The following is a 23,865-nucleotide window of genomic DNA, read 5'->3' as shown; positions in this document are numbered from 1 at the left end:
GGCATGGAACTTCAAACACTGAATCTTTGCATTTGTGGGAAAGAAGACTTAAAAGAAAGTAACCATAGTCAGTGCTTTTACCAGTTGCTTTCATTCCAGTCGACATCTTATATACAATTTTTTTCTGTGTGTCTGAAATCTAGTGGCACTGAATTCCTTAAGAAATTTATGACATATGAAGAACTGCTATTGGCCCTTATCTGATAAACCTATATTATTTATTCATAAATATGTTTACTAAATATTCTGAAGATAATTTCTAAAGGCACAGATATTTCAAAAACAAATTCTAAGGGCTCGAATTTTTAATTTTTATATTAGTTGCAGGTATACAGTACATTGGCTAGACAGTACAGTTTATGAAGTGATCCCCTCAATTATTCTAGCACCCATTACAATACACACAGCCATTACAATACTATTGACTATATTCCCTAGCTGTATTCTATGTCCCCATGACTATTTTGTAACTACTAATTTGTACTTCTTCATCCTTTTTTTAAACAAAGTTTTCTTTAAAAAGACAGTATTTAAGATTAAATAGCAATGACACACTTCAATAATGTTCTTTTCATTGGGAACATTATTTTTAAAACTTAATAAGCTTACAACTCTAATTTACTTATATTTTAAGTTAAGGACAGGGTTTCTTCACCCAGTAATTTAGCTCTGAAGCAAAAGAATTTTAGAGAACTAAAAATATTAGTGATGGTTTTAAAAGCTATAAATAGATACATTAATAGTTCCTCCATCCCCAGAAATGCAGATATCTTATAAAATAGTTTTTTAAGAACACAAGCATTGTTTCAGATACATTATGTTGCTAAGGTCAAATATAATACCTTTACACTCTTTTTTTCATCTGATCCTTCTGTCATAAGATAGGCTTTATCTCCATCAGTTCCTTCAACACTTAGTAAGCAATTCGTTGTATGGCCAATCCCACTAGGGAGAACTTTATCCCACAACATTGCATTGATAACAGAGCTCTTTCCACTGCTTGTCCTGAAGAATGAATATACAAAATGTAACATGAAAAACAAAACGTAACAGTAAATACTTTGTTCTTCCACTGGGTCTAAGACTGACTTTTCTAGAATTCAAATTTTGTTAAAATTTCATCAGATTATATTTTTCATGAGAGTTGACAATTTGATTTACACAAATATTAGCAATGTACATCCCAGAAAAATAAAGTAGCAGAAAGCAAATTCTACCTTTTCCATAAAGCTATCCTTGCCTTTTCTAACTTTATTTCTTATGGCAATTTGAAATCACAGCCCCAAATTCTATGACACTTGACCCAACATAAGATGTGGTCTAATGACCCATCTCCTTAAATCTGGGCTGAACCTTTTTCACATGCAGTTAAATACCTATTTCTCTTTCTCCAGTAGGACAACTGAGTCATCACCTCTCCAGGAGGCCTCTTCCCTCCCACTCCTACTCCACACAAATCTGAGGTAGGGCCTCTTTAATAGACCTACCTCGCCCTAGACTGTTAGGCCCTGAATGTATGGTCAAGTGAGAAAAACTGACAATAAAAACAAACAAAACAGAGCTCTGTGAAAATGTTTTAAAGCCATAAACAGGGTGCTTCAGTAGAGAATAACTAAGAAAGAATACTTTAGATAGAGTGATAAGGGAAAGTTTCTGAGGTAGTAACATTTAGGATGAGATCTGAAGACTAAGAAGAAGCAAGACATAGACAGAACAAGGTAAAGAGAATTCTAGGCATAAGAAATTGCAAGTGCTAAAGCCCTAGGATGAAAAATAGCTTAGAAGGCCTATGAGGTTAGTTCAGTGAGTAAACAAATGCCTCCATTGGTACATAGCACACAATACTTAAGCAACCAAGTATGGGCCTAAGTATTGTCTTTGCATTCCTGGTGCCTAACAGACTACATGGTACATAGGTAGTTAACAAATGAGCCTTAAAGATATATAGAAGCTGTGGCAGAGATCACTCTATCACTCTAGATGGTTACATAATGAATGGTGCCTCCCATTCTCTCCCCGGGAATCATGAGGCTGAGAATTTTTTTGCAAGACACACCTGATAATCAGCAGAAGCTTAAAAAAGTCACAAATTATATATATCATAAGCTGTATTTCCACTCTTATAATTGGCTAAGAAGCCAATTCTTAGAGATGAGCATCCTTAAAAATAAAAACTTTATGACTGACCTTCATAAAGTTTCATTTTATACTGGGAGCTAAAATGAACAAATTCTCTTACATGCTAATAGCTTTAACAATTAACACAGGCAGAAACTATTGCAGAGAAAATATCACTTACTGAAACATCAGAAACAAAGATGGGGATATGACCAAGAGAAGCTGATTTCTGGAAACTACTCTTGAGAAGAAATAATACAGGTTTACCTGCCAAAAAAGGCCACTTTCATGTGTCTCCGAGACAGCACCTCACCAATGATGGAAAGCTTGTTTTTATACCCCTGTATTTCCACCAGATCATCCTCAGTAGCTATTTGATCAAGTTCTGGATTTCTGTATGTTGCTATGAAATTGAAACGGTATCAGAAAAAATGATATAAACAAATATTAAGTTAATTATACAACAGAATACCTAAGATATGCACATATTTTTGTTTTGTTCTATATTAATATGCCATTTGAAAAGTAACAATACCCATTGTATCTGAATATCTGATAAAATGTGAATGCTTCCTTGCAATGGGTCATAAGAATGCTGCCCAAAAAATTAAAAATTAAGAACTATAGGGGCCCAGTTAAAAAAGGTGTCTATTATTCACCTTGGCCTCAAAAATACAAAATATCCAACTAAGACAAAAATGTATTTCTGAACAGAAAAATTAGAACCTACTATTCATCAATTATTGTCCCCATCCTGACTGGATCTTCAAATCTTGAGCTGACAACAGGGATCCACGTGGTAAGAAAGAATCAAGTCTAAACAAGCACCCCCAAGAAATAAAAATATGGTTCAAGGTCTACAAGCTAGGTCAGACTTTGCTACCTTATCGCTTCTTGTCTGCTTCCCACAGGGATGGAGCAAAACAGCTCATTTCACATAAAAAAGAATTGCAGATTGAATCCCACCCCCTCGCTCCAACCTCCCTTCCTCCAAGTATAGAGATAAGTGGAAAAAAGCCTGGGTTTGAAAAGTAAAAATGCCTTTCAGTTTTGTTTCTATTTCAGGAATACACATGCTAACAGTTTTATATTTATCATCTCATTTTGCACATAAAAACATGGAAATTCATTTGACTATCTGAATAGTCCCAATGAGAGACAAACACTGATACAGTTTACCCAGTGCTCATCTAATTCAACTTACACTTTACATATCTCATTATACTTTTCAAGTGCATTAATAAAATATGTGAAATTTGGTGAAGATTGCTTAAATATCATTACATTCACCTTTTTCATTTTATTCTTGCTCTTCCATGATCTTCCTAACTTACTTGCTTTGTCTTTTCTACAATATTTTTTTCTGAGGTTCTAGAACCAGCAGAATCAAATTCAGAATCTAAAGCTGCTATTCACTAGTTCCTAGCATAATGCTCAATTTGTAACTGGCTCGCTATACACAAAATATTACATTTAACTTCATTTTCACTTATCAACTCTTTTATAATAACATACTATTCAAAGTCACTGTGCCAGTTCAAGTTCTTTCCAAATTGGAAACATAATCTATACCAGTACTTTCTTTTCTCATTCCAGCAAAACTTGAATTGTGTCTGATTTGGTGACAGACATACCATAATAAGGCATGATCGCTACCCACAAGGAAGTCAAAATCTGGTGAGGGAGGGTTAGGATGGGCAAGGGAAAAAGTTTAATTCTACCAACCTACCAAATGTTTCCCCACTGTCACTAGAGAAGTTTACAGAATCCCTTCCTTTTCATTGTACCCTTGAGGTCATGTAATCTTAAGAATCAGAAAAAGTTTTCAATAGTTATCTCTAAAGCAGTATTTCCTGGTTAGACATTCCTTACCACCTTTGTTTGAACGGTTACAGTCATTTTACAAAAACTTTTACCCTTTTTCCACAGCATCCCAGCCTCATTTGAGAGAATAAGACAGGTCTGAGATCTTGGCTTAACTGCTGAGTTGGGGAGGAGATAAGTATAATCGTTAAACATGGGCTGCCAGATTTTTAGTCTGGGCATTTACTAGCTGTTTGATTTTGGGAAAGTTGCTTGACTTTTCTGAATCTTGGTTTTTTTTTTTATCTTTAAAATGAGAGTAATTAAAATTGCGCCTCAGTGTTGATATGAAGATTCAATGGGTATTAATGTTACCGAAATGAGTTAAGAAATAATATAATTCAAATTAAATTTATCCAATTTAATTATAATTAAATTAATTTATATTATGTATAATGAATATAAAATGAGTTGTTAATAAAGTGCTTAGAATAGCGCCTCACATACAAGCACTTATTTCTTAGTTGTCATTAATATCATTTAATGTTCCTCCTCTGGAGGGCAGAAATGAGTTTTATTTGTAATGTTATCTCTAATATATATGTAACACAATGCCCTATATATGTGTTCAGTAACTAAGGTTAAAAGAATAATGCACATTTGTATATTTTCAACAGTAATTACTTTAAAAATTTAGACAAACTAACCTTCAACAAAATATGATCCTTCAGTAACAAACTCCAGTAACTGGTCGAAGATTGCAGTAATTGCCTTCTTAGCCAGCACAAAGTGCTTCAGTGGAGAAGCAGTTTCTGCCATTATGCTACTAGGAGGAAAAATGAAGTTAGACGTGCACAAATTAAACTGGATCACAAACACCTGCAAATTAAAAACACTTTGCAGCGATACTGATTAACTCCTCAATGAAAAATTAAACTACCAAAATTCTTTGAGATAATTGCTTTTTGGGGAGAACTGTTTTAGTCAGACTTCTTTTGAGTGGCATTCCACTAAAATAAGTGAACTCCACTGGCCAAAATCTTGGTTGCAATTTCTACTTTATTTCCTTTTGGTGAAGATGAAACTAACTGAAGCTAACTTTGACATGTGACCCTTAAGTATATCACGGAACAAGATTAGTGAGATGAAGCCAAGTTCACAAACAGTAAGTTATTAAGTTTCTCCACCTGGAGCTCTGTGAGTGGAGGTGGATACATAGAGTGAAGAAATAAAATTCCAAGATCATAATTCAATACTGACGTTTAGAAAGAAGAAATTCTCATCACAACAAATAAGTCAAGGCTTAAATCGAGCACTGTTGTTTCCAGCCAAAGTACCAAGAACTACAAGAAATGGAAGTTTAACAAAAAATTTTTTCAGGCAGCTTTTCATGAAAAAGACACCAAGCAAAAATGTTTAAACAACAGTCCAACCCTGGTGTGTATGTGAAGAATGCAGCTAAGTGGCCATAAGGAAGGCTGAGCGTTCCAGAGGATCAAGAACCCACTGAACGAAGAAGCTACATGGGAAAGGCAGGGTGACGGCAACGACCCGGTTCAGCCGGTAAGAACCACGTACCTTGAGGAAAGGCCTTCCACACCTCCCACACCGGGCACGAGAGCCCTGCTGGCAGAGCGGGGGCCAGCCCCCACCACCGCCCCGCGTGCGCCGGACCGGGCTCCCCACGCCCCGGGTTCCGGCCTCGCGGGATCCGCGGGCCGGAGCCACCCGCAGGCCCAGCTCGTTCGCTCCTTTCCCGCAGGACCGCGGCGGCGCCTCGTCACAGAACACTCGGCGCACGACTCCCCAGTCCAGGCCCTGGCCGCCTGAAGGTCACCTCGAGAGAAGTAAAACGGCCAGCGGCCAAGACAGAGGGCACTCACAAGGTCCTAGTTCCGACTTGTCACCCAGCAAATGCAGTTCAGCCACAGCCCTCAGGCCGCCTCATCCTCTTAAGGGAGGATGGGGCGGGGGAAAGAAGTAGCAGGAGTGCCAAAAAGGTGGCCACTTCCGGTCTGTTGCCCTACGCGATTTTGTTTGGCTCTGTTGCCGGAAGTGCACCTATGTCGAGCGCCATTTTTGTTAAGGGCCGAAGGCAAGGCTTGTGGGCAGGGAATGGTGCAGAGCAATGGTTTGCTGTTCATCCCCCCAGCCGCCCAGCTTCTGTTTTTCCCCCTCTCTTCTCTCTTCAGTGTTTCTAAAGCTCTGACCAGCCTAGTCATAGGTAGCGGCCAACGGCTAGTTTAGTCAAGGAATGCTAAAAGGAGGTGGGGTGAGGCGGGCTTGGGGCTACGGGACAAGAGGGATTCTTGCTTGTTGGGCCAATAGCATAATGGAAAACCTTTTGACCTCTCCACTACTCTCTTTTCTGTGCAGTTGGCTTTCTGGGCTTGGAGCACAATTGTGAGTGAGTGTGTGTGTGTGTGTGGAATTAAAGGTGAGACTTAGGAAATTGAAGCATCCTTGCCTAGTGCTTCTCAAAATTTATACTTGGGAATCACCTGGGGATCTTGTTAAACTGCAAATTCTGATTCATTGGGCCAGAGGTGAGGCCTGAGAGTGTGAATTTCTAACATTCTTGAGGCGCTGCTGCTGCTGCCGGTCTGTACATGGTTCAACAGAACGTCCTGGGGATTTTTTTCTAGAGCTGGCAAGTGAGATGGCAGTTTTGCAAGTGATGCCACTTCATCTTCATGAGCTTCAGGTACTTCATCTATACAACTGGAGTACTAATAATACCTACCTTATGGGTTGTTGTGAAAATTAAACAGGTTAATAGCATGTAAAGTGCTTAAAACAGTGCTGTGCATATAATAAGAGTCGGATAAATATTGTTCTGTTAGAATAGGTGAATATCAAAAGCAAATGCAGTAAATTAGATCATTTCAGACTTTGCTTACACTCTGGAGAAGAAAAAATGGCAACGGGACAGACTATCTGAAGGAAAATGTAGAAGACTAAGCCACACAGGGTGGTCCTTTCTGAGAAAGTAATATTAACTTACTTTTCCCAGGAAGCCAATCCTTGGAATAACTGGAGGAAGAGTGCCCAAATTAGGGGGACACAGAGAAGTCTACAGGTCCACAGGAAAGAGAGTGGTATGGTTGATGAAAAGAAAAGAGGCCAGTATGTCTGGATGAAGTGAGGGAAAAGGAGATTGGGGGAAATAAGTTTAGAAAGGAAGGTGTAAAATTATATAGGCCAAGATCAGAAGTTTACATTTTATTCTAAGTGCAATATCTTTCTGTTTTAAGCTTGTGGAGTAATATCTGATTTATATTTTAAAAGGTTACTTTGGTTGATCTGTGGGTTCTGGATTATACAGAGATTCCACACGATGTTAATTAAAGGACCCAATTCATTGATGGAATTAGAGGCATTCCATTAAAAAAATGGCTTTTAACATTAGCAATATACTTAATGCTCTAGACATAATTGCGAAATAAGCTGGAATCATTTAACTTCACAGTATTTTATGTTTTTTAATCCCATATCTCCTCTCCCCACTCTCTCCACACCATAGACAAAAAAACACATACATAAACACAGTATGTTAATCATTTCTGCTAGGAATCTTTGGAATTGTGATCTATCAAAAGTTGTCTGTTTATCTAAAAACTTCACATTATGATGCAAATGATCAAGAGCAGTCTCATACTCTGCTGGCAGGATAGTTTCAGTGTGTATCAGGGTTTATAGGGTAAGAAATTTATTGCAGGGAATTGGGATATGTGTTTGTGAGGGCTGGCTGGCTAGGAAAATCCAAAATATGTACAGCAAGCCATCAGTAAGGACAGAATGGGAATTCTTGGGCAAGAGCTGCGGTTTATGACAGCATTCCTTTTCAGGAACACCTTAGTTCTACTCTTAAAGCCTTTTAACTGAATGGATTAGCCCACCCAGATTACCTTTACATAAAGTCAACTGACTAGATTTTAATGACAAATAATTTCCCAGCAACACCTAGATTAGTGTTTGGTTGAATAACCGGGTACTTATACAGTCTCCAAACTGACACATTGTTATGAGCTATTTGGCAAAAAGGTTAAACATTTATAATGTGAAGGCTTTTTCACCCAGCAATCCTAGGAAAAGAAACATGTGGACAGATATTAGCTATAAATATACAATAAAATAAATATATTCAAAAATGCAAATATATAATAATCAAAATATTTAAAAATCATGAAAAATTGGAAACAGTCCAAGTGTTCTTCTATAGGAGATGGGTTGAATAAATTATGGTACATGCACAGGATGGAATATGACATACTTATTAAAGTTTGTTTTAAAAATATACTTAACATAGAGAAATGTTCACCATATTACCACAGTATATAAAAATGTTTGTAAATCATATGTAATACATATATTTTACATCTGGATGGTGATGTGATTTTTCCTTTATACTTGCCTGTTTTCACATTTTCTGCATTGAGCCTGTATATAATGAGAAAAACGTAATATATTATGTTTTTAATTCTTAATAAAACATAAATAACACTAATAACAATCCTAACTGATAAGCACTATAATTTACAAGGGTGTTAAGGCATTTAGCAAAAAGAAATGAAATTTTAAGGATGAATTTCAAGCATCAACCAGCATTTAGAGAGTGAAAGCATTCACCACCCTTGAGATATTCATATGTTTGTTCAACAAATATGTATTGAAGAAATATTTTAATGGAAAATTGCAGACCTTGAAATCTGAAGTCTTCAGTCTAAATCTAGGCTATGCCACTTAATAGCTATATGGAACCCTTAATCACTCAAATCAGTTTTGAGCATAGAGGATGTCAAAGGGATCTTTTACTTTATTTATATTGTCTGAATTTTTAAAATCATGATGGATCCCTTTATTAGTTCTGTAAATAATAATTACATGTTTAGTATAATTAGTATACTTTAAAACAGGTGACATTGCATGTTATAAATTATAAAAATAAATGTTTTAGTATAATAAGTAATAAGAATTTAATCCACTGGTTTTCTTTTTTGTGGAACAGACTCATAGGCAAAAATCAGCAGAGTAAACATAAAGAAGAAAAAAATTAAAATATAAAAGCTGAAACAAAGAGATTACAAAAACAAATTTAATTATTCAAAAAATTATAAATTTGACATAAGGCTGTCATATCTGTTACTGAATGTCAAAAATGAGGGGAGACATGAACCAAAGGGGAAATAACTCTAGATATATAATATGATAAATGCTAATACATTTGAAAACATATCAAGTGTAAGATTTCTGGGAAACCATCAAATACCAAAGTTTGCCCAAGATAAAAAGAAAACTTGAATAAACCAATAAGCATTCAAAAATTAAAATGGCAATTTCCCATATTAAAAAAGCCAGGTGTAGATGATTTTCAAGGTAACTTTTTACCAAATCTTTAAAGAAAAGATTACTCTTATGCAGGTCTTTTGCTGAGTATAGAACAGGAGAAGAAACACCCCAATTTATAAGACTGGAATAACCTTGACACCACACTGGATAGAAGCTATAAGTAAAGAAAATCACACTTATGAATCTAAAGGCAAACATCTATGAAATATTAGCTAACTGCATCCAACATTATATTCAAAAAATTTTTGTCAAGTTTTCCTAGGGATAGAAAAATAACATCAGAAAATCATCCAGTGTAATTTATAATAGTAGACTAAAGGAGGAAACACATGTTTATTTCAATAGGTGCGGAAATAGTCATTGCTAATGTTTTTACCTACATATAATATAGTTCTTAGAAAACTAAGGTCTATGGCCATGCCACCCTGAACATGCTTGATCTCATCTGATCTTGGAAGCTAAGCAGGGTCAGACCTGGTTAGTACTTGGATGGGAGACCACCTAGGAATACCGGGTGCTGTAGGTGTGAAAAAAGAAAACTAAGAAACTTGATAAAGGCCACCTACAAAAACCTGCATTAAATGTACTTCTTGGGGAAACTTTAGGAGTCTTACATCCAAGACAAGGAACAAAAAAGCAATGCCGGCTATTGCTACTTCTGCTTATTATAAGTACTGACAAATTCTGTACATTAAAAATTGAACAAAGACCCTATTAGAACTAAGACTAAAACCTTACAAGGTTTCCATATACAAAACCCAATGTTTAAAAAATCAGAAGCCTTCTATATACCTGTAATAACCAATTAGAAAATAAGCATGTCAAAGCAACCAAAACTGTAAAAAATCTAAGAATTAACTTAAAAACTGCATATGACCTTTATGAAAAAATTAAAAAGAACATTAAAAAGAAACCTTAGTAAATGGAGAAATATACAATGTTTACAAAAGGAAAGATTTTAATGTAATTCCAACAAGACTCTAGATGGAATTGGAACTAATTCTAAATTGACAAGGAAGGAAAAGTCACCAAAAGCTAAAGCAGTTCTCAAAAAGAAGAGCGGAGAGAACAAATTCACACTTCTGATATTAGCACAAATTACAAAGCCATAATATTTAAAGCATGTTCTTACTGTTAAAGCATGTGATACTGTTGCAGGAACGAACAAAAGAATATAAGGAATACAGATACAGCCCATGAAGAGTTGATACATTGTGAAATTGGTATCATGAATCACTGGGGGAAGATGCATTATCTAACAAATAATACTGGGGAAATTGGCTCACTTGAATGAATATAAATAAAACTGGAATCATAGCTACACATAAAGAAACCCAGACCTAAGCATGAAGGGTACGACCAGAAAATTATTAGGAGAAAATGTAGAAAAATAATTTTCTGACATTAGAGAAGATTCTGTAAATAAGATGCAGAAAGCACAACCTGTAAAGGGAAAATATGATCTAGCTACATTAAAGATTTCTGTTCAACAAAAGACGTCAGTAACAGGTGGATGACATTTTTTTTGCAGTGTATGTAGTTAACAAAGGACCAATACTTAAAATCTATAAAAAACTTCTGAAAATTAACCAGAAAACCCAGTAGAAAAATGAACAAAGGATATAGAAAGGCATTTCACAAAGTGAAAAACCAAAATGATTCATAAGCACATTAAGATATTTTCAACCTTGTTAGTAATCAAATAATGCAAATTTAAACTATAACATACTACTTTATATCCCTCAGATTTGCAGAAAATTAAAAAGTTGTATGAAATTGTTGATAAGGTTGTAGGGAATCATGATATGCTGATGGAAGTATAAACTTTAGCTGTTCTTTTTAACATTTTGGAAGTATTTAATCACAAGTATACCAAAAACAAAACAACAACAAAAAAGCCTTCCCCTCAACCACCAAAAACCCAAAACACTTCAACACATACAAGAATGTTTATGGTAGCATTGTGCATTAAGCAAATACTTAGAAACAAAAGACACTCAATTTGATATCTAACTGAATTGGAGTTCAGAAAGGTGACAGAAAGTTTCCTGCCCTGTATGGTAATTCTCTTGAGGACAAGAACCGTAGTTTATCTATGTATCCCCGAGTAAATGGCTTGATAGTAGATATTCCATAGCTGTTAAATCAAAGGGTAGTAAAATAGAAATTTTTAAGGAGTTGCAGAGAGTCCATGGAGTATTTGAGAAAAATTTAATAATATTACATCTATTGTTCATGGGTACAGTCACACAATTTATAGTTAGTGAACAGGGATTAGAAATCAAAGTCTTATATGATCTGGTCCAGTGCTCTCTAATATGTCATTCTCTCTCTTCAGGTATCTGATATATTACATGAAAAAAAAAAAATATGGCACATTTTAACTTTTTCTAAAGAAAATTCTTAGAAAAGTGTTGGGGAGTTAGCAGTCCTGTTTGTGCTAGCTTAAAAGTCTAACTAATGTTAGAGAACCATTTTTCTAAGCTATAAACAAGTTCAGATCAGAATTTTGTATTCTCAAATTTCAGTCATTAATGTATCACCTACTCATTTTTTTCATGTCCATGTATCATTATTTACTTCACGTTTTTCTTTAAATCAAGATGCTTTTTTCTTAAAACATTCATTTTGTCCTAAGTAAAAATACTCATGAATCACATTTGATGTGCTAGTTAAATTTTACAATGTAGAATTTACAACCATGAAAATAAAATATATTGTACACTTTATGAGTCTGGATTAGATGATCTCTGAGGTACCCTCCAGGCTAACATTCTGTCATTCTAGGTTAGTTTCTCTACTTTAGCATTTTAGTTGTTCACTAAAGAACATTGGATTAGTGCCATAAGGAACTTAACCATAAAGAATTATTTAATAAGATCTGTGCAATGATATTCTGCTTAAAAGACACATTGAAATTTATAAATTCAGCACAATCAAACTATTAGACAAGAATACATAAAATATTTACAAGGTATAAAAGCAAGCGATATGGTATGTGGTGTGAAGACAGTAACTTATTTTAACACAGTTCAAAGAAGAGAAGGAAGAATTAGAGAAAAATCCATTCTCATCTTGTTAACTGGGAAGACTTAATCTTTGAGACTTTCTGAAAACCCACGTAAAGTGAGGAAGAGTTGCAAAGATGAGGGTAATCAGCCACAGAATATAGATTGAGGAAAATGTTTTATAAACATGAATAATGCCATAAAGAGGTAACCCTAAATAAAATGAACAGGGTAGATAGGAAAACAGAATTCAATAGTCTCAATTTCTGCCAACCAAAATTTAGAACAGCATGGTAAATGGCCATTAGGCAAGGATTAAAAAAGAAAAAAGTAATTACCTACCAGAAATCACATTTGATAGGTATGTTTCCAATTCCTGATCTCAGCTTACTCTGAAGAGTAAGGGCAAAAGTATCAATTATTTCCAATTGTAATGTTTTTCAGCAGTGGACACCATCAGGATATTAAAAACTAGAAAACTCGGGTTTCATTCAAAAGATACTTTTCATTAAATTTTTCAGGATATAATTCATTCAGTTCAATATTTTTAGCAAGAAAAAAAGATTATCCAGGTTATATTCATTTGCTTATTTAAAACCAAAAATAAATAATAAACTTTTAAAGGTTGTAATAACAAAATATCTTTTAAAAGCTGTCGAAATAACCATCTCTCTTAAGGTATGGGATTAGACTAGTAGATAATACAATATTCTTATTTAGCAATGTGAGAAAATTGTTGTTTTTAGAATGAAGAAATTACTTTTCAGAAATGTGATTTATTTTGGGTTCAGGTAGGGTTATTAAGGAGAATAAATTTAAAAAGTTGTGGTGATTCACGCTTTAAAATGGGAAGTCTTTATGGAGAAAACTATTTTTAAATCTCTAGTAGGAAGCAGACTCCAAACAACTCTAATTAGGCTTCTAAAAGTTTGTTTTTAAACTTACAAACTGAACATATAACTTCATATAAACATGTAAATTACATGTGACAACTTTTAGCTTTGTGAATTTATATTTTACACCACAAATGTACATATTTTTTCACTTAGGTTTTAATGTCTTAAAAGATTAATTTATGTAAAGCTAGACCAATACAAGAAGTGTATGTAAGTCCATAAACTCAAAGCTGTGAATAAAAATTCTCCTGTAGATACTCTGTATCGTCAGTCATCAGAACTGAAAGTTACAGGCAAAGTTACCCCCAAATTTTATTTTTAATTAATAGGCATGAGACTGTTACTTGTCGGGTAACCTAACCAAATTTACTTCTTCATTAACATTTGGCCTTAACTATTTATTTTCACTTAAATTCTTAATAACTATTGAGTTTTTTGGTAAGCCAATCTGCTTCCCAAGAGGATTGTGGCCATTTGATTTTATTAGTTTTTTCAAATTTACGTAACTTAGTGTTTTTTAGGCATTAATATCCCTTTAAAATTAATCACAGTAGTTTGAGAATTACATTAAACTAGTTGCATAATGTAGTAAGATTGATGAAATAAATTAAGGTTTATGGTAAAGTGCCAGGAATTAAGAAATTCAATGCTTTGTAAACCAGATTTAAAAATTAGGAATAGTGTTAATCTATTGGAAGAAAATAGCCTAAGTATACTTTATCTTCCCACAATTCAGCAATCACTTAACAACCTGCTACAGGCCCAGTGAAACTGAGCAACTGGTTAATATGTCATGATATACATTCAGAGAAATCTAAGACAGGCGATTTAAAATGGTTAAACTGGCAAATTTACAAGTAGGAAGAGAGGCTAGTGAGTAGTACACAATCACTTTGAAATTTTAGGGAATTTCAAATTCCCCAAATACAAGGGAAATGCTTTGGAATTTCAAAAGTAATAACTCATTGCAAGATGAAGATAAAGCAAGGAAAGAAAACTCATCAGCACTGTTTACTGCTGCCAAGAATTCTATTGTAGTGCAAATAAACATCACTATCAGTTGGTTTCTCACACTTGAATCATGGTTCAAGTCACAAAGTGTACAGTGGATAAGCCTGTCTTTGAGAGGGAGAAAACCAGAAGTAGTTAGAAAAATTTCCTTTTAGGTAGGTTTGTTTTTCCAAAGAAGTTTGTTAAGCTAAAAATATAGACCAGGTACCTCAGCAATTTTATAGTCAGTCAGATTTATCTGAAAGCTGAGTCAAAGCCAAAAGATTTTATTGGACAAGCTGTCAGTGGGATGTTGCCTCAAGCTGCAGATTCATCAAAAAGCACAAAATTATATTTCTAAAACTTGGATTTAATCTTTTCAGTTTCATACAGTCTGATTACTAACACTTGATGAAATGAAAGCAATTAAAATACAGAATTTTAAAAAACCCACCAAGGCATTACTTAAGTTTGTTTCCTGAAAATCAAATTCCTAGACTTGGACAAATATCAAAAAAGTATAAAAACAATTACCAAGAAGACAACTGAATGGCTAAGTTAAGTAGTCATGAAAAACATCCCAAGGACAAAGCTTAGATTTTTATGTAACATGCTGTAATGGAAACATCACTTGACTAGAAGTCAAATGACTTGGATTCACTCCTGTATGCTATAACTGTTTTGTGACCTTGACCTAATAACAACCTAAGTTTCTTTCTACGAGAAACTCAGAAACTAGAGGGATTAGACCAGATGGTTTCTAAGGTTCTCTTCTAATTTAAACTATGATTTTAAGTCTTCTAGAAAATATTTGTATCAGCCAGCCCTGCCTGGAAAGTTAATCAGATGGAATGGTAGTTTCTAGGAATACAGCTATGCATATGTGACAAAATATTAAAGATACACTGTTTGAGAGAAGTATAGAAAAATTTAGAAAACTTTAGAAAAGTTTAGAAAAATGGGTTTTTGAGTGCACTGAAGATATGACTTCCCCAGGCTGCTGTTCCACCCTGGGTCCTGTGTATGATTGCAGCCACCAGTCTGGTGTCCAGTCACCATCCCTGCTCCTTTATCACGGGCTAGCCACCATCCACACTGGCACATGCCAATCACTTCATCCTATTTCTCCTGACAGGGATTTTGCACAAATGGTTTTGGCATCAAAAGCCAGGGGGGCATTGTCAGGAACCAAGGCCTTCAGTTTACTCCTGAATAATTTTCCCCTCCTAAATACAAGTTTCTATATCTGTCACTAGTTGAGCCATTAAATGGCTAGTTTTATACAACCCCCTAAATTCTCTTAAAACATTTTTAAAGTCATCGGTCCATCTCTATATCAACTGTGTTTACTGGTAATATTTATGTGTACAAAGTAAAATAGAAAATGTTATCCATGTAAAAAAAATAGTAAAGATAAAAATGATAGGTTTTGAAAATACTTTTTCCCGCCACCATTCTCAAAATAGACTAAATTCTCATGGTATTTAAAGTGGGAAAACCATAGGTCATAAATGTTTCTTCAACTATATCAATATTCCAAAACAATATTGTTAGCTAACAGTGTTCATTAAATTTGAAGCCAGTGATACACAATTCTTCTTGATACTGCTAGTTAAGAAGTTGCTTTTGTGGTTGTATCTTTCTTTCCCTCCCCCCAATTCATATGTTGAAGTCCTGGGCCCAGTAACTCAAAATATTTATCAAGTTAAAATGAGGTCATTAGGAAGAGCCCTAATTCATATCACTGATGTCCTTGTAAAATGGGGAAATTTGGAGACAGACTTGCATATGGGGAGAACACCATGTGAACATGAAAACAGCCAACTTTTAGCCAAGGAGGAAGGCTGGGAACAGATCCTTTGTTCACAGCCCTCAGAAGGAACGAACTATGCCAACATTTTGATTTTGAATTTCTAGGCTCTTGAACTGAGACAATAAAACTCTGTTGTTTAAACCACTTGGTTTGTGGTAATTCATTATGGTAGCCACAAGACACTAGCATACATTTTCACGCCAGCAATCCTTTATCTCCCAGACCTTCCTAATTCTATGTTAATACATTGGTGGGTTTTCTCAGTCAATAAATGATTTGACATCATAAGTTTGGGCATCACTTTGTAGGTGCATAACTGAAAATGAAATGTGAACAGGTAAGGAGTTGTGAAATGTTATGAAAGAAAAAGACCAACAAGAAAACCAGATCTTTCTACTATAACACCGACTTTCCAGTGTTATTAAAAGAATCACACAGATAGAGAGTACAGTGATTACGCTGGAGATGATTACTAATGGGAAATGCGAAAGGATGGTCTGGGTTCTTATTAATGGGAATGTAAGTGGACTTAACTGTATTTATGTTGGATTTTAGTGCTGGTAGTGCAGCAGTTTAACGACTTCCTACATGAAAAACTGAGCTTGTCTTGAGTTTAAAGAAGTTAATAGCACCTAAGGTTACAGAAGGAAAACTAGTTTCTTTAGTACATCTGTTTCTTATTAATTCATGAAATTAGAGCACATGCAAGAAACAGGATGATAGTCACCAGGAGTCGTTAAAACTACCATGAACTCCTGTGCACTGAAAAGACCAAATTTAGGATATAATTATATACTAAAAAATGTAGCAAAGCCAAGAAAATTGGACAATTAAAAAAATCTTGTTAAAGGCAATTCTCATAAATTGTTTAAAATAATCCATTTTAACGTCTCTAAAAAAGTCATATTTATTATTTTACATTAACATTATGGAAGTTAAAGAGAATAATCAAGTTGTCTCATGGACTGGAAGGTGACTTAATAATTCCCTTTCATTTCCAAACCTCATCAAGCAGTCACTACATTTATGAGGTAAGTCAGCTGAATGCTTGAAGTCTAGATGAATTTTAAGATCCTCAATTTGTCCTGTTGAATATTCACAGTATTGACATAAATAAATCCCTTCAGATAAATGTGAGTTTAAATGTTTGCAATATTCTAGCATACTTGAAAAGCCTTTCCCACAGTCATCACAAACATGAGGAAAAATTTTAGTATGTTCAATAGCAACATGCCTGTTAACATTTGTATGAAGTCTACTCCGAAAACCACATACTTGACATACAAAGAAGTTTTTACATTTGTCAAAGGTAATTTTGCTCAAAAGGCTGTACTGTCCATGTTCTCCATTGTTATACTTGTCACTTAACTCTATTAATTTACATGCATGTTCATTTACCACATGGCTATGCAAGTCTTCTGGGTCATTTGTTTCATGTTCACAGAACTGACACAAGTACTGTTCATCACAGCTGTGCTCCTGGAAATGCAGGTAGAGTTCACTGCTTGAGGAGAACTGTACATCACACTGCTCACACCAATAAAGGTGATCACTAAAATGGGTGTCTGCAATGTGCTGGCTGAGGTTCTCAAAAATTACTGTCTTATAATCACAGTATTTACAAATGTATGGATCCTCTTCGTGCAGTTTGGCGTGTTCAATCAGAAGCATGTTGGTAGAGAAACTTTCCTTGCATACTCGACACACATTTGAATCAGTACGTTTATGCTTCAGGATCATATGCTGCTTTAAATCTGAAAAATATTTGCTGTTGAACTCACAAAGTTCACATTTATAGAGGCCACTGCTATTAGCTCTCAGTAAAGGCCATTTCTGCTGGGCAGTCACATTCAAAGCTTGGCTCTTGTCAAGAATCTTGCAAAGTTTAGCTGGTGGCTCTTCATCAGTTTGGTCTTGGAGACTCTCAGAGGAATTGTTTTCTGTCTCTATGTCATAATCTTCAGAAATTGCATGCACTTCTGCAGCAATTGGAACATCTTCAGCAGTATGAACTTCTATAGGACTCTCCTCTTGAGTCTGTTGGTTGACTGATTCAGGTGAGTCACATTCTTCATCACAAATTTCAACATCAGCAGATTTATCTGAAAAATAAAATAAGCCTATTATTACTATTACTAAAGAAGACCTATTATATAAATAACTAGCAAAACATTTATTTTATGCATTATTTCTTCATTGATCTATACACAATATGTAAATGCTATTACTTATAGTTTTCCTAACCTGTAGAAAAGGCAGTGTGGTCTAGAATTCTAAGTACAGGACTGGGAACCAGATAGTTCTGATTTCTGTTTCTGGCCTTGATTCCATCTGTAAATTTTGGCAAGTCATTTGATGTCTCTGTATCAGAATCATCATCTGTAAAAAGGATTTTGAAAAACATTTATTATTTATATTGAAGCATTAAACATTACTTATTATAACACAGAGCACCAAATATTTTAAGTATAATTTTGAATTCCAACAGAAACTAAAGACATAGTTTTTGCCATGAAAAGATGTTACATATATCAGACACAGAAAATCTGTCTAAACAAGCAAATGATTTTGCTTCCATGCCCCATTGGGACAAGAATACACTTTTTAAAGTTACTTAGGAATTTTAAGTTTAAATTACTGTTTGAATAAAGCCTTTATTCCCTCAGCCCAGACCCTTCACCCTCTGTTCTTTCTTTCTATTAGCCCTCCAGACTGAAAGGTATAGCTGAGTGGAAGGACTGTGTGTAACACTATTTTTAACCTTTCACCATAAACGCTCCCAACTCTGGGTCACTTCTGCTTTGCTGCCAATTCCTAGCCAACTAAAATAGATTTAAGAAAATGTGCTTTTTATTTATATATCCAAAATAATGTTAAAAATTAAAATTCACTTACTTGCTTTCATATAAAACTTTTGTTTTCTAACATTTAAACAAATTTAAACACTTGCTCATTTTGAAATCATAACTCACCCACATTTTAAAATAGGGAATAAATGAAAACATAAAAGCAATTTAAATAAAAACATTTTGGAAAATATTAGATATACCTTTGTTTTCAAAATATTTTAAGTCTGGTTGTCTCATAGAACAGACACTATAACAATGATCAGAAAAAATTCCATTGAATCCATCTGCAATTCTGCTTATCCCAGAGGAATCTGAACATAAAATAAAATTTTAAAAATTTCAAGCACGGAAAATACATATACATTTAAATTAGCTATTCCCTTATCTAACATATATAAATTTTCCTAGTATGTGCAGTAAAGTACTACTATGTCCCTAAATTCTGATAGCTTTTATATTTTAGATCTGATATTACACTGAACTTTGAAAGAACCACAAATTATACAATATAAAATACTTTAAAGCACACAAGGATACATTTGCCTTATTGTCAGAATCTCACAAAATATAAATATGCAATTAACATGTTAACTGCAAAAAACACTGCATTAACTACCAAGAAGATCTGCTACATACTGTAGAGAAAGCATAATGCATAGGGGAAAAGGTCTGAGGACCAGTTGGGGCTTCTGAATATAGTCATTTCAAGTCTTGCCTGGGAGGGGACAGTAAGTAGTAAACCAGGCTTAATTTCCTCAAATATGAAAAATGTGTAGGTTGGGTGGGCTAAGAGGAATGCCTGAGACTGGCCCAAGTTTATGTATGTGAGGTATATTATTTACAGATGACCACCAAGACCTCTCTGCCAAGTCAGCAAAGCCAATCTCAATCAAAAGATCTAAAACTTTACAATCAAAATGGAAGGTCACATTTCTGAAAGTAATGTACAAGATACATTACTGTAATGATGGAAAATATGTAAATGATATAAAATATCTTCCAACAAGTTTATAGTTAACAGTGCCTTAAGCACAAACTTGGGAAGCACACAGGCAAATCTCAAAAATGCTGGGTAAGTATACAGCTTTGGATATTTAACTTTAAACATCTATAAACCCTGAAGTTGTAAGGATTAAATACTGGCTGTAAGTTCTGATGTGTGCCTAGCACATGGTAGACAATGAAGAATATATATTCAGAGAATTTATTTGAAGTTTTCTTTTACCTAAAAGTTGACCCAGATATTGAACTCTTATCCAATGATTTATGAGAAAATAAGATAGGAATACAATTGCATGAAAATTAATCCACAGCTCAACTTGAAAATAAATCACTGACCTGAATAACGAGAAGGGTGTAAAGTCTTCCTTTTTCTTTTTTTAGGATACTCATTCATATCTTTTCAATCTAAAAATGGAAGAATTTAACAAACATGTTACAAATAAATATTATTAATACTGTTGTAAAAATTCCTTCTAACCAAAGAATTTATTGGCAGTAAGAAATGTATGTACTATGCGAAAATTTACTTCGTAAGAAAAATGTTAAGAAATGCCTCTCTGTTTATATTTTGGATTTATTTTTCTGATCAAGTTCAAAGGCAGGATACCAATTTCTGTTTTGGTAGTGAGGTTGAGAACTCTTTTTCAAATGCTGATGTAGGTGCAATATCTACTGAATAATTACAGTAAGTCTTATGTTTATTTTTTATAAAGAAATAAATCGAGCCTATCACGCCATATTAAGAATAAAACAGGTACATTTCTTACAATTGGGAATATTTTGAAACAGTTTTCAAGCAAAAGGTGGATATGCTTCCTTAAAAAATATTTTCCCAAATTTATACTGATCCCCTGGCTTCCAGGAAAAATACACATCATACAGAAACTCAAAATACAATTTTCAAGAAAAAATCCTTTTCTTACTTATGAGGTCACATTCAACATTCTATTGAGAACAAAACAAGTATGGCAACCATTGTGCAATTAAATTCTCGTGGACTGTTATAAAAGTGACTCATATGTTTTACCACATTCTACTTACTTGGTACAATTCTTAATATGGGACTGATGAAAAATAAATTACAGGGAAGTTTTCACAGATGGTAAAAAATGCCTGTAGGAAAAACATGACAGAAATCATATAAGCAAAAATGCAGTTCATTTCTGAGACTCAAGAATACAACGGTACCAAGATCTTTAATCAACTGGGAAGTTATATAGAATTAGTTCAAGTATAATATTCTGTTGAACATACTAAATACTAAAAATTGTATATATTGACAAATATGAGTATGTATAAATGTCATTTCTTTGAAATGAATTTACCTTCTAAAGCTACATCTTGACACCAAAATAGGAATACAAATCTACATTAATTTATTCAGCCATAATGAAAGCAAATATAATGTAAGCAAACACCAAATCACAGACTTTTAACTGTTTAAGTCCTTATGGATTATTTAACAATTGAAGAATAATGGTCACTTATTGATCAGCAATTATGTATCAGGCTGTGGATTTACTTAATCCTATGATTAAGTACGATATGCAAAACTCACAACACTCTCAAAATTGTTATTTACGCTTTGGTATTGATACTGAAACTGAGGCATAGAAAAGTCAAGGGGATACTTAGTAAGTGGTAAGGTTGGGATATGAACAAATATCTAATTAATTTTAAAGCCCAAGCTTTAAAATCAAGTAATAGATTACTGTCAGAATCAGAATTACCTCTTCCATTTCAGATTACTGTTCTTTCCACTGTAGCAGTGGGAAAGTAAAGAATGTCAGAAAAAGAGCTTTTCTCTGGCTTTATATGCTGCTTTTCTTATCAACAAGATGATATATAGCAGGTAGAATTTGGCATCATTACCAAGACCATCTTATTTTTAGTGGTGAGGAACTTGAGGTGCACATACTATTTCTGTTGCTTCACTAAGTTCTGGGTATATCGGCACAAGTGACGTGATCACACAATAATAAGAGTGCTTTTTAGTTTCTTGATCGGCTTCCTAACCCTTATTTTATTTGATCTTCACAACAATTCTGAAATATATACAGGGGCTACTATCAAACCCACCCCAATTTTACTGATGAGGAAACAGACTCACTGAAAGTCAAGTCAACTAAGTTGGCAGAACCAAAGATCAAAAAGCATGTCTTCTAACTCCTGGGTTTTGAATAACTGCGTAAGTAAATCCTAACTGCTATTACCAACCAGTAAGTTACATCTTGCTTCCAGTTCTTATTCAGCCACCAACTGGTAGGAGGGGAAGGAAATCATCCAAAGAAACTGACAACCACGAGATTTATAAAAATGATATCAATATATATAATATCTTACCTAACAAAATAGCTCATTTCTTGAGCCCATCCCAATCAAGTGCATTCAAAAGTCAAGAAAAGCTGTTTTCATATTTATGTAATAAACTAAAATTTCAAGATTTATTCCTAACACTGCTTTTGTACACTTCCAGAATTTTTATGGCCCAAAACTTTACACTTCATGTTCTAAAGGCTCAGAGAGTATCGGCGAACACTGAAAATTGTCAGCAGAGCATATTAAAAGAAGCCTCTTGACATTTCAGAATACTTTTCCAATTTTTTCAAACACAAAGGATAAAAAAGTAAAAAAAAAAAAAAAAAACCAAAAACAAGCATGGCACTAAAATTAATGTTGCAAGCTGGCCTGGAGTCAGAATGTCAGGCGAAAGGAATAGGATCATCTTGGTCAGAAAAGATCTGACACCTACTTGGTGCTGAGCAATAACCAAATGCTTATCAGACCTCCTTTCCACAAGATGGTAAAATGCCCACTGGAGGCCAGAAATGCTAACCATTCGTCATTTCAGCAAATGCTTTTATGCATTTTGTACACATAACTGCCCCGATGAAGAAGTTTGGCTCTTTACTCAGAGATGTCATTTGCTCACTGCTTCTCTCATGGGTAAGATTCTGAATCACATACAGTTTATCACTCAGTCCCCCTCCCTCACTTAAAAACAAATTACAGATGTATACATGTCACTGCAGAAAAAATAGGAAAAAATTTTTTAATTAATTAAATTACGTAGAATTCATTCACCCAGATAAACCAGTTAACATTTGAGAGTACAGACATCTAGATATTTTCCTATGCCAAGGTATGCATATACATTCTACATTTACAAAAATGAGATGACACACAAAACATTTATTTTTAAAAAGCAAGTTACAAAATACATACCAGCATCTTTACACCTATCTTTTTCAACAATAAGAATATTATGCACAAAACAGACTACACATAATAGGCAGTCAGCACTTACATCAAATAGAATAAGCTTTTTTTAAGGCCTTTCATGCAATGTAAATATTCTTTCTAATGGGTATAAAAACATTTACAATAAAAAGCTATATTTTTATACTAAAGTTTTAGAAGCAGTCTTTTTCACCCCTTTTAAAATAAGTATATGTTTCCCTGATGAAAAAATTTAAACACAAAAATGTTTCAGGAGAGCTTGAACTAGAATCCACTTAAATGTCCAACAACTTATTGTCAGTCTTTGCTGAAGTACAAATCTTTAGCTCTTTGCAGAGATAAATGCTTCAAATCACTCGTATGCCTAAGTTGTACCAAAAACAAAACCAAAAGGGGTCTAGAAGCACCCTAAAGAGTGGCTTAGACTACAGCGGGAGACACGAGTGCCTGGACCCACGCCTGCTGGCTACGGCTGCGGCTCGAGCGCGGGGATGCGCTGCGGGAGGGTCACCATGCCTCCTGGCGGGGCCGGAGGGCCAGCGTGGCACCGACAGGCCTCTGGAGCCCAGACGCCGCGGGACATGCTCATCCGTGGGACAGGCAGAAGTCGCCCGACTCTAGCCGCCTCACCCTAGCGCCACGCACGGCCACAGCTAGGCCTGGCGACTAGCGGAGACTCCCAAGCCCTGACACTAAAGCGCCATAAGGAAAAAAGCAGCAGGGGCCGGGAAGACCCCAGGCGACGGCGTCCTCCGCAGGGTATGGAACTGCCTTCGGGATGGGGGAGGGACCGCCAT

The 23,865-nt window shown here is 34.8% G+C and overlaps 2 protein-coding genes and 1 pseudogene across 4 annotated transcripts in view; 1 reads left to right on the top strand and 2 right to left on the bottom strand.

Moving 5' to 3' along the window:
- MFN1 (mitofusin 1) overlaps positions 1-5,943 on the bottom strand; it is a 29,639-nt gene extending 23,696 nt beyond the window's left edge. The window contains exons 1-4 of one of the 3 annotated variants that reach the window (XM_006910856.3): positions 5,805-5,943; positions 4,629-4,747; positions 2,386-2,521; positions 843-1,005 (exon numbers count right to left, since the gene is read on the bottom strand). In XM_006910856.3, coding sequence (XP_006910918.1) covers positions 843-1,005; positions 2,386-2,521; positions 4,629-4,740 — 411 coding nt within the window. In that variant the 5' untranslated portion in view covers positions 4,741-4,747; positions 5,805-5,943. Of the gene's footprint in view, positions 1-842; positions 1,006-2,385; positions 2,522-4,628; positions 4,748-5,499; positions 5,785-5,804 lie in introns of those variants that run through there. The other 2 variants (XM_015588544.2, XM_015588545.2) reach the window with 2 other exon arrangements.
- Positions 5,944-9,677: 3,734 nt separating this feature from the next.
- Positions 9,678-9,796, top strand: LOC112479080 (annotated as a pseudogene).
- A 1,671-nt stretch (positions 9,797-11,467) lies between these two features.
- Positions 11,468-23,824, bottom strand: ZNF639 (zinc finger protein 639). Its single transcript, XM_006910855.3, has 5 exons — positions 20,870-23,824; positions 20,165-20,233; positions 19,027-19,137; positions 18,222-18,356; positions 11,468-18,079 (listed from the first exon to the last, which is right to left on the bottom strand). Exons 2-5 carry the CDS (start codon positions 20,220-20,222, stop codon positions 16,926-16,928), a joined length of 1,458 nt encoding a protein of 485 aa, XP_006910917.1. The 5' UTR covers positions 20,223-20,233; positions 20,870-23,824; the 3' UTR covers positions 11,468-16,925.
- Positions 23,825-23,865: the final 41 nt, after the last annotated feature.

The sequence above is a fragment of the Pteropus alecto genome, unplaced genomic scaffold (genome assembly GCF_000325575.1).
Source record: "Pteropus alecto unplaced genomic scaffold, ASM32557v1 scaffold33, whole genome shotgun sequence".
Taxonomy (NCBI): Eukaryota; Metazoa; Chordata; class Mammalia; order Chiroptera; family Pteropodidae; genus Pteropus; species Pteropus alecto.
The sequence above is the reverse complement of the archived record's forward strand: the minus strand, read 5'-3'. Positions and strand labels throughout refer to the sequence as shown.

Excerpts from the sequence above, each read along its gene's own strand:
- ZNF639 (XM_006910855.3), bottom strand. The coding sequence starts at position 20,222 with ATGAATGAGTATCCTAAAAAAAGAAAAAGGAAGACTTTACACCCTTCT. Across the intron at positions 18,357-19,026 it reads AAAATATTTTGAAAACAAAG|ATGATGATTCTGATACAGAG; the intron begins GTATATCTAATA and ends TCCTTTTTACAG. Across the intron at positions 18,080-18,221 it reads CCACACTGCCTTTTCTACAG|ATAAATCTGCTGATGTTGAA; the intron begins GTTAGGAAAACT and ends TTTATTTTTCAG.